The sequence below is a fragment of the Nomascus leucogenys genome, chromosome 11, assembly GCF_006542625.1.
Source record: "Nomascus leucogenys isolate Asia chromosome 11, Asia_NLE_v1, whole genome shotgun sequence".
Lineage (NCBI taxonomy): Eukaryota > Metazoa > Chordata > Mammalia > Primates > Hylobatidae > Nomascus > Nomascus leucogenys.
Genome location: NC_044391.1, coordinates 60,262,737 through 60,281,594, shown reverse-complemented (window position 1 = coordinate 60,281,594; position 18,858 = coordinate 60,262,737). Strand labels below are relative to the sequence as shown.

The 18,858-nt window shown below is 35.2% G+C and overlaps 1 protein-coding gene across 2 annotated transcripts in view; it reads left to right on the top strand.

Moving 5' to 3' along the window:
* The window catches only part of ABCD2 (ATP binding cassette subfamily D member 2), a 78,121-nt gene extending 62,001 nt beyond the window's left edge, over positions 1–16,120 (top strand). The window contains exon 9 of one of the 2 annotated variants that reach the window (XM_030822629.1): positions 10,715–16,120. In XM_030822629.1, coding sequence (XP_030678489.1) covers positions 10,715–10,934 — 220 coding nt within the window. In that variant the 3' untranslated portion in view covers positions 10,935–16,120. The remainder of the gene's footprint in view (positions 1–10,714) is intronic. The other variant, XM_003252304.4, reaches the window with a different exon arrangement.
* Positions 16,121–18,858: the final 2,738 nt, after the last annotated feature.

Genomic DNA, 18,858 nt, shown 5'->3' with positions numbered 1-18,858 from the left:
AAACTGGATCCCTTCCTTACACCTTATACAAAAATTAATTCAAGATGGATTAAAGACTTACATGTTAGACCTAAACCCATAAAAACCCTAGAAGAAAACCTAGGCAATACCATTCAGGACATAGGAATGGGCAAGGACTTCATGTCTAAAACACCAAAAGCAATGGCAACAAAAGCCAAAATTGACAAATGGGATCTAATTAAACTAAAGAGCTTCTGCACAGCAAAAGAAACTACCATCAGAGTGAACAGGCAACCTACAGAATGGGAGAAAATTTTTGCAACCTACTCATCTGACAAAGAGCTAATATCCAGAATCTATAATGAACTCAAACAAATTTACAAGAAAAAAACAACCCCATCAACAAGTGGGCGAAGGATATGAGCAGACACTTCTCAAAAGAAGACATTTATGCAGCCAAACAACACATGAAAAAATGCTCATCATCACTGGCCATCAGAGAAATGCAAAGCAATACCACAGTGAGATACCATCTCACACCAGTTAGAATGGCCATCATTAAAAAGTCAGGAAACAACAGGTGCTGGAGAGGATGTGGAGAAATAGGAACACTTTTACACTGTTGGTGGGACTGTAAACTAGTTCAACCATTGTGGAAGTCAGTGTGGTGACTCCTCAGGGATCTAGAACTAGAAATACCGTTTGACCCAGCCATCCCATTATTGGGTATATACCCAAAGGGTTATAAATCATGCTGCTATAAAGACACATGCACACGTATGTTTATTGTGGCACTATTCACAATAGCAAAGACTTGGAACCAACCCAAATGTCCAACAATGATAGACTGGATTAAGAAAATGTGGCACATATACACCATGGAATACTATGCAGCCATAAAAAATGATGAGTTCATGTCCTTTGTAGGGAAGTGGATGAAGCTGGAAACCATCATTCTCAGCAAACTATCGCAAGGACAAAAAACCAAACAGCACATGTTCTCACTCATAGGTGGGAATTGAACGATGAGAACACATGGACACAGGAAGGGGAACATCACACACCAGGGCCTGTTGTGGGGTAGGGGAAAGGGGGAGAGATAGCATTAGGAGATGTACCTAATGTTAAATGACGAGTTAATGGGCGCAGCACACCAACATGGCACATGTATACATATGTAACTAACCTGCACATTGTTCGCATGTACCTTAAAACTTAAAGTATAATTTAAAAAAAAAAGAACATGTTATCTGCAGCCAGAAACAATTTATCTTTTTCCTTTATTTAACTTTTTCCTTTCAAATTCAGATGCGTTTTATTTCTTTTTGTTGCCTAATTACCCTGGGTAGGACTTTCAGTAGTACGCTGAATGTAAGTGGCAAAAGTGAGCATTCTTATTCTTACCTTGTTCCATATCTTACAGAAAACATGTTATTTTTGTTTGTTTGTTTGTTTAGAGTCAGGGTCTCACTCTGTCACCCAGGCTGGACTACAGTGGTGTGATCATATCTCACTGCAACCAAAAAACCCCTAGGATCAAGTAATCCTCCCATCTTGGCCTCCCAAGGTACTAAGATTTACAGGCATGAGCCACCATGCCTGGTTGTATGGGGAAAGTTTTAAACTTTTCCCTTTTCAGTATAGGTGTTAGCTGTGGGCTTGTCACATATGTCTTTATTATGTTGAGCTATGTTCCTCCTATGCTTAGCTTGTTGAGGGTTTTTATCATAAAAGGATGTTCAATTTTATCAAATGCTTGTTCTGTGTCAATTAAGATAATCATATTTTTTGTCCTTCATTTTGTTAATATTATGTACCACATTTATTGCTTTGCATATGTTCAACCATTCTTGCATCTTCAGGATGAATTCCACGTGATCATGGTGAATGACTTTTTTAAAGTGCTGTTGAATTCAGTTTGCTGGTATTTTGTTTATGATTTTTGCATCTATGTTCACAGGGATATTGGCCTGTAGTTTTCTTTTTCTTGTCTTTTCGTTTGGTTTCAGTATCAGGGTAATGCTGGCCTTGTAGAATAAGTTTGGAAATATTCCTTCCTCTTCAATTTTTGGAATAGTTTGAGAACTAATATTAGTTCTTTAAATATTTGGTAGAATTTGGTAGTTAAGCCATCAGATTCTGGGCCTTTCTTGATGTGATTCTATTTCCTTATTTGTTATTTGTTTGTTGACATTTTCTGTTTCTTCATAGTTCAATCTTTGTAGGTTGTATGTGTTCAAAATTTATTCATTTCTTCTAGGTTATGAATTTGTTGGTTTATAATTGTTTACAACAATCTCATCATTCTTTGTATTTCTGTAGTATGAATTATAATTTCTCTTTTTCATCTCTGAATTTATTTATTTGAATCTTCTTTCTTTTTTCTTATTCTAGATAAACATTTGTCAAATTTGGTTATCTTTGAAAAAATCAATTATTCATTTTTGCTGATATTTGGTTGTTTTTCCAGGCTCTGTTTAATTTCTTTCCACTCTGATGTATATTATTTCCTTTCTTTTACTAGTTTTGGTTTGGATTTGTTCTTGTTTTCCAGTTCCTTGACCTACAATATTAGGTTGTTTATTTGACATTTTTAATCTATTTTGATGCAGGTGTTTATTGCTATAAATTTTCCTCTTTAAATTGCTTTTGCTGTATTCTACAGATTTTGGTATGTTATGTTTCCATTTTTGTTTTTCAGAAGAAAATTTTTAAAATTTTTCTTTTAATTTCTTTATTGACCCATTGGTTAATCAATATCATGTTGTTTAATTTCCATGTATTTGTAAGTTTCCAAAGTTCTTCCTGTTTATTGATTTCTAGGTTTATATCATTCAGGAGAGAAAAGACACTTGATATAATTTCAATCTTCTTAAATTTTTGAAGACTTGTTTAATGGCATTACATATGATCTATCCTGGAGAATGTTCCATGTGTAGTTGAGAAGAATGTATATTCTGAAGCTTTTTGATGAAATTTTCTATAAATGTTTATTAGATCTATTTGGTTTAGAATATAGCTTAAATCTGGTGTTTCTTTCTTGATTTTCTGTCTGGATGATCTAATTGCTGAAAGCAGGGTGTTGAAGTCTTCTACTTTTATTGTATTGTAGTTCACTTCTTTCAGATCTAGGAATATTTGACTTATATATGTATGTGCTCTGATGTTGGGTTCAAATATATTCAGAATTATCATATCTTCTTGCTGAATTGACCCTTTTATTATTATATAATAACATTCTTGGCCTCTTTTATAGCTTTCACTTAAAGTCTATTTTACCTGACATGAATATAGCTACTCCTGATGCCTTTTAGTTTTCATTTGGATAAAATATCTTTCGCATTCCTATACTTTTAGTCTATATTGTCCTTGCAGATGAAGTGAGCCTCCTGTAAGCAGCACACAATTAGGTCTCGCTTTTTAATCCAGACTGTCTTTTTTTTTTTTTTTTTTTTGAGACAGAATCTTGCTTTGAAGCCCAGGCTGGAGTGCAGTGGTGTGATCTCAGCTCACTGCAACCTCTGCTTCCAGGTTCAAGTGATTCTTCTGCTTCAGCCTCCTGCATAGCTAGGATTACAGGGGTCTACCACAAAACCCAGCTAATTTTTTTTTTTTTTTTTTTTTAGTAGAGATGGGGTTTCACCATGTTGGCCAGGCTGGTCTCAAACTCCTGACCTCAAGTGATCTGCCCGCCTCAGCCTCCAAAAGTGCTGAGATTACAGACGTGAGCCACTGCACCTGGCCCAGACACTTTGTGTTTTAATTGGAGAACTTAATCCATTAACATTCAAGGTAATTACTAATAGGTAAGGAATTACTTCTGTCATTTTGTTCATTGCTTTCTAGTTGTTGTGTAGATATTTTCTTCCTTTTTTCCTGTCACAGTCTTTCTTTGTGGGTAAGTGATTTTCTTTAGTAATATGTTTTCATTCCTTGCTTTTTATTTTTAGTGTGTCTACTACAGGTTTTTGCTCTGTGGTTACCATGAGGCTTACAAAAAACATCTTATAGTTAAACATGTTATTTTTGTACCTATTATATGTTTTTGCTTCATGGTTACCATGAGGCTTATAAAAACATCTTATGTTATTTTAAGTTCATAACAGTTTTAATTTAATTGCAAAAAAGGCACAATGTTTAGCCTTTATCTCCCCATGTTGAATTTTTAATATCACAATTTACATCTTTTTATATTGTATATATGTTAACAAATTATTTTAGCTGTTCAAGTATATACTAATTGCAAAAAAACAAAATCTTTACCCTTCATCTCCCCATTTTGAATTTTTAGTGTCACAATTTACATCTTATATTGTATATACTTTAACAAATTATTTTAGTGGTTATTATTTTTAATAGTTTTGTCTTTTTATCTTCATAGTAAAGAAATAAGTGATTTACCAATAGCAAAGACTTGGAACCAACCAAAATGTCCATCAGTGATAGACTAGATTAAGAAAATGTGGCACATATACACCATGGAATACTATGCAGCTATAAAAAAGGATGAGCTCATGTCCTTTGTAGGGACATGGATGAAGCTGGAAACCATCATTCTCAGCAAACTATCACAAGGACAAAAATCCAAACACCGCATGTTCTCACTCATAGGTGGGAATTGAACAATGAGAACACTTGGACACAGGAAAGGCAACATCACACACTGGGGCCTGTTTTGGGGTAGGGGGAAGGGGGAGAGATAGCATTAGGAGATGTACCTAATGTAAATGATGAGTTAATGGGTGCAGCACACCAACATGGCACATGTATACATATGTAACAAACCTGCACATTGTGCACATGTACCCTAGAACTTAAAGTATAATGAAAAAAAGAAATAAGTGATTTACATACCCCCATTATATTATTTGAGTATTCTGAATTTGACTGTTTACTTGCTTTTACCAGTGAGTTTTATACTTTCCAATGTTTTCTTATTACCCATTAGCATCATTTCTTTCAATGTGAAGAACTCCCTTTAGTACTCCTTGTAAGACACGTCTGGTGGTGATAAAGCCCCTCAGCTTTAGTTTGTGTGGGAAAGTCTATCTCTTTCGTTTCCAAAGGACAATTTTGCTAAGAACAGAATTCTTGGCTGAAAGGGTTTTTCCCTTCAGCACTTTGAATATGTAATTCCATTCTCTCCTTGCCTGTGAGGTTTCTGCTGAAAAAGCTGATAACAGACATATTAGAACTCCCTTATATGTTATTTTTTTCTTGCTTTCGGGTTTCTCTCTTTGTCTTTGGTTTTTGGCAGTTTGATTGTAATATATCATAGGGTAGTCTTATTTGGATTGAATATGATTGAAGACTTTTGACCTTCCTGTACCTAGATATTTATATCTGTCTCCAGATTTTGAAATGTTTCTGCTATGATTTATTTAAATAAGCTTTATAAAGCTTTATGTTTCTTAACTCCTTCTTGAATACCAACAACTCATATATTTGCTCTTTTTTTTTTTTTTTTGGAACTGGAGTCTCACTCTTGTCACCCAGGCTGGAGAGCAATGGTGTGATCTTAGCTCACTGCAACCTCTGCTTCCTGGGTTCAAGCAATTCTCCTGCCTCAGCATCCCAAATAGCTGAGAGTACAGGCATATGCCACCACACTGGGCTAATTTTGTATTTTTAGTAGAGACAGGATTTCACCAGGTTGGTCAGGCTGGTCTTGAACTCCTGAACTCACATTATCCACCCACCTCAGCCTCCCGAAGTGATGGGATTACAGGCATGAGCCACCATGTCCAGGTGACATTTGTTCTTTTGATGCTATTCCATAAGTCCCATAAGCTTTCTTCATTCCTTTTCATTCTTTTTTCGTATCATAACGTAAGTTTGCAAGTAACTTGTTTTCAAGTTCACGTATTTTTTTCTTCTGTTTGATAAATTTTCCTGTTGATGTCTGCATTGCATTTTTAATTTCTTTCATTGTATTTTTCAGCTCCAGCATTTCTGGCTTTTTTTCCCCATTATTTCATATCTGTTGCATTTCTCTAATAGATTTCTGAATTGTTTCTCTGTATTTTATTGAAGTGCGCTGTATTAGTCCATTTTCATACTGCTATAAAGAACTGCCTGAGACTGCGTAATTTATAAAGAAAAGAGGCTTAATTGACTCACAGTTCAAGATGGCTAGGGAGGCCTCAGAAAACTTACGATTATGGCAGAAGGTGAGGGGGAGGCAAAGGACCTTATTCACAAGGTGGCAGGAAGGAGAATGAACTCAGGAGGAACTACCAAACACTTATAGTACCATCAGATCTCATGATAATTCAATCACTATCATGAGAACAACATGGGGGAACCCCATCATGATCCAATTGCCTCCACCTTGTCTTTCCCTTGACACGTGGAGATTATGGGGAATACAATTCAAGATGAGATTTTGGGTAAGGACACAGCCAAACTTTACCATTTTTCCCTGGCCCCTCCCAAATCTTATGCCCTCACTTTCAAAACACAATCATGCCCTTCCAACAGCCCTTCAACATCTTAACTCATTCCAGCATTAACCCAAGAGTCCAAGTCCAAAGTTAGTTACTTCCTAGATACAATGGGGGTACATGAAATGGGCAAATACACCCATTCCAAATAGGAGAAACTGGCCCAAATGAAGGGGCTGCAGGCCCTGTGCAAATCCTAAATCCAGTGGATCAGTCAAATCTTAAAGCTCTGAAATAATCTTTAACTCCATGTCTCACATCCAGGTGATGCTGATGCAAGAGGTGGGCTCCCATAGTCTTGGGCTGCTCACCTCTGTAGCTTTGCAGAGTATGGCTGCTTTCATGGGCTGGCATTGAGTGTCTGCTGCTTTTTCAGGTGCATGGTGCAAGCTGTTAGTGGATCTACCATTCTGGGGTCTGGAGGATGGTGGCCCTCTTCTCACGGCTCCACTAGGCAATGCCCCAGTGCGGACTCTGTGTGGGGGCTCTGACCTCACATTTTCCTTCTGCACTGCCCTAGCAATGGTTCTCCTTAAGGGCTCTGACCCTGCAGCAAACTTCTGCCTGGACATCCAGGTGTTTCCATACATCTTCTGAAATCTAGGCAGAGCTTCCCAAACCTCAATTCTTGACTTCTGTGCACCACAGGTCCAACACCACATGTAAACCACCAAGGATTGGGGCTTGTACCCTCAGAAGGAATGGCCTGAGCTGTACATTGGCCCATTTTAGCCACAGCTGGGACATAGGGCACCAAGTCCTGAGACTGCACAAAGCAGCAAGTTCCTGGACCTGGCCCAGGAAACCATTTTTACCTCCTATGCCTCCAGGGCTGCCATGAAGACCACTTACATGCCTTGGAGACATTTTCCCCATTGTCTTGGTGAGGAACGTTTGGTTCCTCATTACTTATGCAAATTTCTGCAGCTGGCTTGAATTTCTCCCAAGAAAAGGGGTTTTTCTTTTCCATTGCATTGTCAGGCTGTAAATTTTCTAAACTTTTATGCTCTGCTTTCCTTTCAAACATAAGTTCCAATTCCAAATCATCTCTCTGCGAAGCATAAAACTGAACACTTTTAAGAGCACCAAGGTTACATCTTAAATGCTTTGCTGCTTAGAAATTTCTTCCACCTAAATCATCTCTCTCAAGTTGAAAGTTCCACAGATCTCTAGGACAGGGGCAAAATGCCACCAGTCTCTGCTAAAACATAGCAAGAGTCACCTTTGCTCTAGTTCCCAAGAAGATTCTCATCTTCATCTGAGACTACTTCAGCTTGGTCTTCATTGCTCAATTACTATCAGCATTTTGGTCAAAGCAATTCAATAAGTCCCTAGGAAGTTCCAAACTTTCCCACATCTTCCCATCTTCTGAGCCCTGAAAACTGTTTCAATCTCTGCCTGTTACCCAGTTCCAAAGTCACTTCCACATTTTTGGGTATCTTTTTATTTTTTTTTTTGAGACAGAGTCTCACTCTGTCACCCAGGTTGGAGTGCAGTGGTGTGATCTTGGCTCACTGCAACATCTGCCTCCTGGGTTCAAACAATTCCCTGCCTCAGCCTCCCAAGTAGCTGGGATTACAGGCACCCGCCATCACGCCCAGCTAATTTTTGTATTTTTGTAGAGATGGGGTTTCACCATCTTGGCCAGGCTGGTCTTGAACTTCTGACCTCATGATCCACCTGCCTCAGACTCCCAAAGTGCTGGGATTACAGGCATGAGCCACCATGCTAGGCCTGGGTATCTTTATAGCAGTACCCCACTCTACCAGTACCAATTTACTGTATTAGTCTGTTTTCATCTTGCTATAAAGAACTGCCCTAGACTGGGTAATTTATAAAGGAAAAAGGGTTTAATTGACTCACAGTTCAGCATGGTTGGGGAGGCCTCAGGAAACTTACAATCATGGTGGAAGGCAAAAGGGAAGAAAGGCACCTTCTTCACAAGGCAGCAGGAAAGAGAATGAACACAGGAGGAACTACCAAACACTTATAAAACCACCAAATCTCATGAAAACTCACTCATTATTATGAGAACAGCATGGGGAAAACCACCCCCACGATCCAACTGCCTACGCCTTGTCTCTTCCTTGACACATGGGGCTTATGGGGATTACAATTCAAAATGAGATTTTGGGTGGGGATGCAGACAAACCATATTATTCACTAAGCTTACTTTAGAAACAACTATTTTAATTTTTTTGTCAGGCAGGTCAAATATCTCCATCTTTTTAGAGTCAGTCACTGGCACTTTATTCTGTCCATTTGGTGAGTCCCATTTCCCTGATTGTTCTTGATCCTTGTGGTCATGAGTTGATGTCTAAACATTAAAGAACTAGAAATTTATTCCAGTTTACATAGTCTAGCTTTGTCTGGGAAAGTTCTTTGACAGTAAGCTTATCCAGAAATTCTAGGCGCGTCACCTATTGTGGTTTCTAAGATAGTGATTCCTGCAGCTATTGCAACACCAAGAGCACTCTAAGCCCAGGACCATGGTGGATGGTGCAGTGTCAGGGTGGAATCCCTTGGCCACCAAGGCTGGCACAGTGCTGAGCTGAAATCTGAGCCCCCAGCCACTGAGTCCTGCCTGCCACTGTGGGCTATTTGGTGCCCATGGCTTCTATAGTTAGTTGGTTCATGGTGTTGCAGACCAGAAATTGAGTTTGTCTGGCAGGGAAAATGGGTTTCTGTCTGGTACTGAGGCAGGTTCAGAGGCTCAGTCTGCAGGTACCAGCAGAAGTGAGGGGCTGTAGGAGTCTGTCTAGTGCTGGGTTTTACTGTGGCAGGCCTGGTAGTGTGTTCCAATGCAGTCTTATGCTTACATCCCTCTCTTTTCCCCAAGTAGATGGTATTTCTCTCTGAGCTGTGCACTTTGTGGTTGGGACATGGGTGACTTGGGGAATGTAAAACTGCACTTCCTACCCACTTCAATGACTATTTTCTTCTTATTATTCTATAACCAGGTACTGTGAACTCTTGCCTGGTTTCCTTAGCTTCTGTAGAGGTATTTTTGTGTGTGGATGGTTGCTCAATTTGATATTTTCCTGCAAGCAGATGATCACTGTAGAGTCCTATTCCATCGTCTTCCTCCACCCTCTGTCCTTTGAAATCATTTTTATATGTAAAAGAAGTCAGTCACAAAAGGCCACATGTTCTATAATTCCATGTATATGAAATGTCTATAATAGAGAAATCTATAGAGACAGAGAGGAGATTAGTGGTTGTCAGGGGCTGGGTGGAAAAGGAAATGGAGAAAGACTGCTAATGGATAATGGGTTTCTTTTGGGGTCGAAGAAAATGTTCTGAAATTACTTGTGATGGTTGCATGAGCTTGTGAGTATGTTAAGAATCATTGAATTTTACACTTTAAAGGATTAACTTATGGTATGTGAATTATATCTCAATCTTTTAAAAAGCAGGAGGAAACTGCTTGAAAAAAGCCCACCGATCATACTTAACAATGACAGATGAGATCTTAAAAGGAAGCAAGAAGTGAGAAAAACTATAGGGGAAGGCAGAAAAATTGAGGACACGTAAGAATATAGGCCAGTCCAGCAGTGAAAAAACGCAGGTGGCTCAGCCATGCAGGACCAGCTCTGCCAACTTTTCTTTCACCAGATAGCCCCCACAAAGCCCACAGAATGGTGACCTCAGCCTCCTTTAGGACAAGGTGGATCATCTCCTATCTCATCAGTAAAATAATCTCTGTACCTCTGTGAAGTTCCTCATTATGAAACTGAGCCATAAGAAAGAGATTAAATTATATAAAAATGTGGAAGTATCTTTAAAACATTTCTTCTATCAAAGAGTTGTTTTTCAAAATGTTTTTAAACTATATTTATTATTGAGAAATTTTACTTATGTAGAAGAACTCATTCCCAAAGGACGGTGTATTAATGAATTGCTATTGTATTTCCTTTATTTTCCTTAGTTTTTCTATGACCTTTTAATGTTGATTTTCTTTCCTCAGCTTCCTTTCCTTACTCCCATCCTAAGTATGCCTTACTATTTATTCAGGAGCCAAATTGAGTTATGAAGATAAATTAAATACATGAAACAGCATGTCTTCCTTTACAGTTAATATACATCCAGAATATGAAAAAAATAATAATATTTTCCTAAAGATCAGATTAATGACTTTTGGGTTTTAAAAACATCACAGTAGTTAACTTCTTGATATGTCCTTAAAACTCAAATGTAAAATAGCACCTACTTAAAATTTGCCTTTGGGTATCAATTTGAATGATAAACCTACAACTAAAATGATTTTTCAACATTATGGCTAATAATATTATTTCATTTTAATTATGCAGGAAATACCACACACATTTATTACAGTTTGATGGTGAAGGAGGTTGGCGCTTTGAACAATTGGATACTGCTATCCGTTTGACATTGAGTGAAGAAAAACAAAAGCTAGAATCTCAGCTAGCTGGAATTCCCAAAATGCAGCAGAGACTCAATGAACTATGTAAAATTTTGGGAGAAGACTCAGTGCTGAAAACCATTAAAAATGAAGATGAGACATCTTAATTTGTTTTGACATATTTTAAAACTTAATTATTAGACAAAGGCTCAAAGACATTCTGTTACACTGCATGAAGTATGTTAAGCTAAGCACAGAGAAAAAAAGGCAGCAAGACATGTTTTATAAGATTTTAGCATTAAGGAAGTATATGATCTGACTTTTCAGAAGAAAATAAACAAATGCATTATGTAAGGTCAGTCATTATGACTTATACTAATTCCTAGTGAAGGCCTAATTCACTTGTAAAACAGGATTTTCTAGGTGAATTCATGATGAATACCAGATTTACTATGTATTTGTGGTGTGTCTGAAGTTCTTAACAAACATGGGAGATATTCTGGAAACAAAACAAGTTAAACTGAGCAGCATTTGGGTGGATACCAAGTGCATAAAATTCAAACTTTGAGTGACATTTAGTCCATTTATGGTTGATATTAGGTTTAATAGCTAGAATTCAAATTGATTATTGCTAGTGGCCAACTAAACCTGTACAAAATAGTTGACAGTTTTATAAATAATTTCAATATAAAAATTGTTTTAATGGCAGTTGTTGAAAGAAAAAAGCATGGTTAAAATGTATAAAATGGCCATATTTTTAAATTTTGGACTTTAAGCATCTAATGAGGGCATATAACAAATTAATTTTAGTACAAATCTTACATATTTTTAATAAACCCTTTCATTTTAAAAAGAGAGTTGCCAATACAGAAAAGGAGTATCCAAACAATGTCTCAACCTGATAATTTCCTTAGTAGAATTACCTATTGCAACTTCTGTTCAGAAATACACAGCTTGTTTTTTTGCCCAAGGATGAGTCTACATTTTAAGAACTGCAGTGGTATAAAAGAACTTAAGGATTCTGAGAATCATAGTAATAACATACAGTAGAACAGTACTTTATAATTTACAATCCCCATTTACATCATTTCACCTTAATGTTTATGACAATGTTTTGAGACAAATACTATTTTTCCTACTTTGCTTTTGAGAAAATTGACGCTCAGACTTGCCCTAATCATGCACTTTACTTAAGGAAAGATTGAGAAATCAAATGAAGTTCTCCTGACTCCCTGGTTTAGTGCTCTTTTGTTATTATCCTTTAAATCAAACTGGGCTATAATAGCAATAAAAGTTAGATGAGGTGTAGAAAATAAAATAAATTTAGTAATGTTAGTCTTATTTTTGTTTGGTTATTGTTTACAAGAAATGAAAATTAAGTACAAAGTGCAAAGATCATTGTTCTGTGGTTTAAAGTGAAACAAGAAAGTTAGTAAATCATTCAGCAACTATGCAGTCTTACTCAATATTAATGTACCTCTAAGGCATTAGCAATGAGAAGGGCAAATAATTATGGTTTTGGTAAATTTAATATTCACTGAACATAATGAGAAATACTCTATATGGACTAGTCATATGAAATAGATTTTATTCTATTTGTGTGCACTGGAGTTGGAAAGCCAAGACTGAAACTTTATCTCTTGCTGCTTATGATACCACTTTGATATACCAGAAGAATGTTGGAATGATCAGTTGTTAGTGGCCTAGGATTTTATTTGCCTGTTGAGACACAGCCACAATAGATGTTAAGTCTGTGATTCTTAGACTTTTCAGGTGATAGAGTACCTGGAAGTCATTCATAATGATCGTTATAGAACATCATAACATTTCTACATTTTCAATTCTGCCATGATAACTAGTGCATTTTTAATTTTCAATAAATGTAACCAGCTTACATGAAGGAATGCAATATAAAATTATAATCAGTACATTTGTCCAACATTTTCTGTTAGTATTATCACCTACTTATTTATCAGTCACTAATATTTCCTGTTAGAAAAGTGAAGCAAGAATTAAAGATTTTTTTAAGAAGCATGGAACCAAAACTTAAACTTGCTAAAAATTATTCATTAATCTTTTCTACATAAGTGATTATCCAGTTTATACTGCTATAAGGGGAAAAGTTTGAGGCAAGTGTTTTAACTTTTAAAGGTACAAGAAGAAAATGAAAAATCCTCATGTGAAAAATGTGTATAATTTTCAAGCCTTAATTTTCATAATATAAAAATAAAACATAATTTTAAAAAACCTGATAATTTTGTTTTGAAACATTGAAAAGAATGCCAAAACAAATATTAGATTTGTAATTAGTCATTATTTAATATATTTTACCCATGAGCTAAAGCAAAAAAGACTCATTATTTATAATGTACAGGATTCAGAGATGCATAAAATTCTGTATTAAAAACTATATACACTGTAATTTAAATGTTAAAGTTCTAATATGCACATGTTTTCCATTAGCTTTTTGTGCCTATTTGTTTTCTGAATTTATTTTTCGGGACCAATATCCTTAACTTGGAGGGGAAAACATCTCTGATTTGAACTTGTATTTATGTACCATTCAATTGTTTCCAACTGGTCCAATGGGTATTACCATATTTTACTACTCTTATATTTTACGAAAAACATGAAAAAGACTGAGAAACTAGCCATTTTTGAATACAGCAAGGGATATATGAGGAAAGGAAAAAGGAAAGAATATTTCAAGTCTCAAACTGCTTTTACCATGTTATATCTATTTGTCCAAACGTTTGACATATTTTTGGTCAAACAAAAAGCTATAAGTTTATGGAGCTTGAGTTTAACATGTGCATTCTTTAGGTTAACTCTTAAACTTGAAAAATAAGTTGCATTCTATGAAAATGTTGCATTATATTTCTACAGCATGTAATATTATGCCAAGCATGAGTCTAAAACAGTTTGTGTTCTTGTAAGCAGGATAATGTGTAATTATCCCTCTCAAATAATCTCAAGAAAAAAAAAAAAAACTCAAATTTAGATTTGTTTACAGTGGGAATGGTTTTCTCTTGATAGAAATTTGGTTTTTGTCTCAAGTTTTGGTCTGTCAGTAAAGGCATAAATGAATATATTAGTTTTTATTTGAAACATTGGTTCCAAGTATAGTTTAATATTTGGCAATAGATTCATCCTATTCTAATATGTTTGGAATAGCTTTTTGATTCAATAAGTCTAGAAAAATCTGTTACACATTGAAACCCAAGTCCAGAGAATGTTACACACTTCTGATATATGCATAAAATGATGGTAAAGGTTATTAAATCATTGATTTAAAAAGATGACTTTGATATAATTACTTTATGGGCAAAATTGTACTCATTTAGAAGTGAAAAGTACTTTCACATAGCCTAGGCTATTTACAGCTCTGATTATATACATTTAGATATGTTGAATATGTTTTGGGGTTGTACTTCTAATGTTTACCACATGAGCGCTTTCAGGTGGATGTATAAAATATTTTTTTAAAAACCAATTTCTTCTTCATTGTTGATGCTTTTCCTGATTACCAAGTTCAGGGCTGGTTTACATTTCATATTGTGAAATTTTCAAAACAATGGTCTATTTATAAGCCAGAATTGTATTAATGAAAATGAATGAGAAAAATGTCCTTAAAGGTAAAAATCATTATGTAGCTAAATGAGATTGTGGCTGTGTGTGAGTACATTATAATATAATTTCCATCTGATGTGTATTTACTTGAACTCATCATTCCTTATGAATTCCTTAACCATTAAGAAAAAGACTAGAGTAATCAAAGGAATCACAAATTATTCCATTTGTACAAAATACCCTGTTTCTATACTTTAAATGGCCATGTTGGGTATATACCTATATACACCTTACTTATACATTGGATTGTATATAACCGTGTGTAGAACTATAGACAATAGTCACCAAATATTTAAATATTAATTTTCTTTATTAATACAACACATTTATTAAGTATCTACCTATGCCAGGCACTGTGCTAAGTTCTATTACTAAATAAAATTCAGTCCCTGTCCGAAGATGCTTGTGACCATTGAAAATTAGGAAAACGAATGCCCTCAGTCAGACAAAAAGTCAACAGCTGTATTTATTATTAGTATTTACCAAGTAGGCACAAATCATTGCATTTACAGACTCACCAAATCTTCACAAAATGCTAATTTAATAAAAGAGGAAAATGAGGAGAGAAAGGTTAAGTAATTAATCCAACCTCATACAATATCCAAACTATAGAGCTGGAATTTGATACCAGCAATATTTGATTATAAAGCCTATGCAAGTCCTTATAACCTTCTTTTAATTAGTTTAGGTCATTTGTCATTATTACTATTTTTAACATAAATATTAAGTATAATTTTTACTGACTCAAGGTTTCTGGTTAACCAAACAGGTAGATCCACTTTTCATCTAAAAAGGGAATTTATGTTACACTTTATATTTGTATTTTTTTTATTTTAAATTATGGGTGTGGTCCTATGGGAGAGGGAGAACATAAGGCAAATTTTCAAAAGTTTTGAGACCCTGGTTGTCATTATTCATTCGCTGATTCAGTAAATACTTGTTGACACTTCCAGGTACCAGTTACTGTGCTAGGGATTCAGAGATTAACAAGACAGTCCTTGTCAGAGCCCTCATGAAATATTTTACTATATCAATATTAAACAAATGTATGCCTGTTAGATGTTGTGGCTCCATATAAATGACTGACTTGTTTTGTAGTATCTTCTCAGCTCTTGTATTTTCTATCTAAGATCACTCTGTTGCAATTTAAGTGATAAGCATACTCTGGCAGCAGGATTCCCTCAATAATACACTTTTGGGCTTCATAATCCTCATGATTTTTAACTTGGGCTATTACAAGTTCCAATAAAACCAGTCCATAGGACTATATCATCCTTCACCAGTAGATGGTCCCATGTATTTAGCATGTTGTCTTGAAACCTAAGAAACAGCTTCTCAAGTTCAGATCATGTAAAATGAGCCTGTTTTATACATTCAAAGGTAAGTCTCTTATGTTACCACAAAATGCAGATAAACATAGCAGGAAAGTTCTAAAAAGCAAAAGAAAAATCAACAATTACAGTTGTATAATAAACAAGAATTCCAAACTTAATAATATTTAAAGTTACATAATTTGTCTCAGTACTTGTGACCCAATATAGAAACAAAAAGATTAAGTATTCACTTATGAGTTTTTATGTGATTTAATATTATACCTAAAAATTATGTAGCAATGAAGCAATGAAATATTGATAAACATAAAATAATATTAACTTGGCTATATCATTTAATTTTAGTCAGTTTAATCCATATAAATAAGGGATAACCTTATATATGAAGTATATTTAATTTGTATGTATTAAATATATTAAATTTAATTAAAATGCATTGGACCTACAAATGTATAAAACTAAAGAATTGTCTGATGACTCACCTGGGAAGGTGCAAAAGAGGTCTTAAAATCAGGTGACATCGTATGGAAAGCTAATATAATGAGACATTTTTCAACATGCAGATGCTGATATTTCCAAAGTGACAAAGACTGATGAAGCAATTGTCAAAGTCCTCTTTTTTAGGCTAGCTCATTGTTTATATGAGACAAGTTTCCAAGACTCACATAGGTAGGGTATAGATAAATGAGGTTAATGTAGATAAAAGCAGCTACAGATGCTCCTTGACTTAAGAGGGGGTTACATTTTGATAAACACATAGTAAGTTGAAAATATCGTAAATCAAAAGTACATTTAATATACCTAATCTGCCAAACATAGTAGCTTAGTCTCGCCTACCTTAAATGTGCTCAGTTGCATTACATTAGCCTATAGTTGGGCAAAATCATCTAGCATCATAGTGCACTGTAGAGTATTAGTTGTTTACCCTTCTGATCAGTGGCTGACTGGGAACTGAGGCTCACTGATGCTGCCTAGCAGTGCAAGAGAGTATCATACTGCATATCTCTAGCCCAGGAAAAGATCAAAGTTCAAAACTGGAAACTGGAAGTACAGTTTCTACTGGATGCATATCACTTCCACACGATGGCAAAGTTGAAAAATCATAGGTCAGACTCTCATAAGGCAGGGACCTTCTATACATATATTTTACTACAACCTAACACACATACACACATGCACATGCACATGCACATACACATACACACACACAACCCCTTAGAAGTTTATTACAAAGCAGCATAAATATTTTGAGGACTTAAGTTACTGAATTCTTTTTTATTTTGGTAAAAAGCATGTAACATAAAATTTACCATCTTTAACATTTTTATGTGTACAGTTCAGTAATGTTAACTATATTCATATTGTTGTGAAGCAGATGTTCAGAACTTTATCTGGCAGATCTGAAATTCTATGTCCATTAAACTCTCCTTTTTCTCCAACCCCTAGTTCCAAGTAACCACCAGTCTACTTTCTATTTCTATGAATTTGACAACTTTGGATACATTATGTAAGTGGAATCATACAGTATTTGCTTTTTTGTGACTGGCTTATTTCATTTAGCATAATGTCCACAAGATTCCTCCATGTTGTATCATGTGATAGAATTTCCTTCCTTTTTAAAGCTGAATAACAGTCCAGTACATGTATATATCATATTTTGCCTAATCATTTACTTGGGTTGCTTCAGCCTCTTGGCTACTGTGAATAGTGCTGTGTGAATATGGTTGTACGATTATCTCTTTGAGACCATGTTTTCAGTTCTTTTGGATATATACCTAGAAGTGAATTGCTGAGTTTTTATTTGTGTGTGTTTGGAATCTCCATACTGTTTTTCCTAGCTGCTGCACTATTTTACAGTCCTACTAACAGTGCAGAAGGGCTCCAATTTCTCCACATCCTTACCAACACATGCTATTTTCTACTTTTTGGATAGGAGTCAATCTAATGAGTATGATGTGATATCTCATTGTAGTTTTGATTTGCATTTGTCTCATGATTAGTGATATCGAGCATCTTTTCATATGTTGTTGGTCATTTGTATATCATCTTTAGACAAATGTCTTTGCAAGCCTTAGCCTGAAAAAAAATTTTTTTAATTAAAACTTGTTTCATGGTATTTAAGGCCCACCATGATCTGGCCTCAATTTGTTTTCTCTGCTTCCAAATAGCTGTTTCCCCTTATCCCTCCTGCATTCCTCTGTTCTTCATTCCCTTGACTGGACACAGTGGGTGTTCCCTTTTGCTTTTTCTCTTACTCATTTTATTTTCTCAGCCAACAATGCCCTTACCCTCTACCACCTTCATCTATCAAAATCCTATCTAGCTTCAAGGGCATTAAATTTTTTTTTCAGTTATATATATTCCTTTATTATGACTATGGAGGACTTTATTTCAAGTCTTACCATTACATTTATCATATGCTACCTTTTATCATTTGTGTGCACCCATGTATCTTCCCTAATCACTCATTCATTCGTTCAATCACTATTTATTTGTCATATGATCTTCTCAGACTATTCAATCTAAAATACTCCCCCAACCAGTCATTCTTCAACACATTACCCAGTTTTATTGTCCATGTAACTTATTATTATCTCCATTTATCTTATTTATTTATATGACAATTGAATCTAACTTCATATAACTTCCACCCTTCTTAGACTATAAGCTCTGTGGGGTAGGAATCTTGCTTGTCTTATTTAGTTAGTATTCATGGCACCTAGAACAATACATGGCAGATAGGGGACACTTGAAAAGTATCTATTCAATAGGTGCCTAAATACATGAGTGAACAAACGAATACAAATGGAGCAAAAAATAAAAATGTGAATGAAAAAATAAAGGTTAATTTGTGAGAATGAATAAAATTACTGTAGGAGAGGAATATTAAAAAGTACACTCACTCCTTCATATTCTTGTGTATTAAACCCACATTATTAGGTAAAATTATAATGTGCAGTTTTTTCTTTTCTGCTTAACAGAAAAATTAGGCATCTTGGGAATTTCATAATATTTATTTCATCTACTTACTTTCCTCCGCTCCAGAATAAATTAAGAATTAACCCACTGGTTTAAATCTTCCCAACAGGATGGTGATAATAAAAGTTTTACAAACATTTCTTCCAATTCC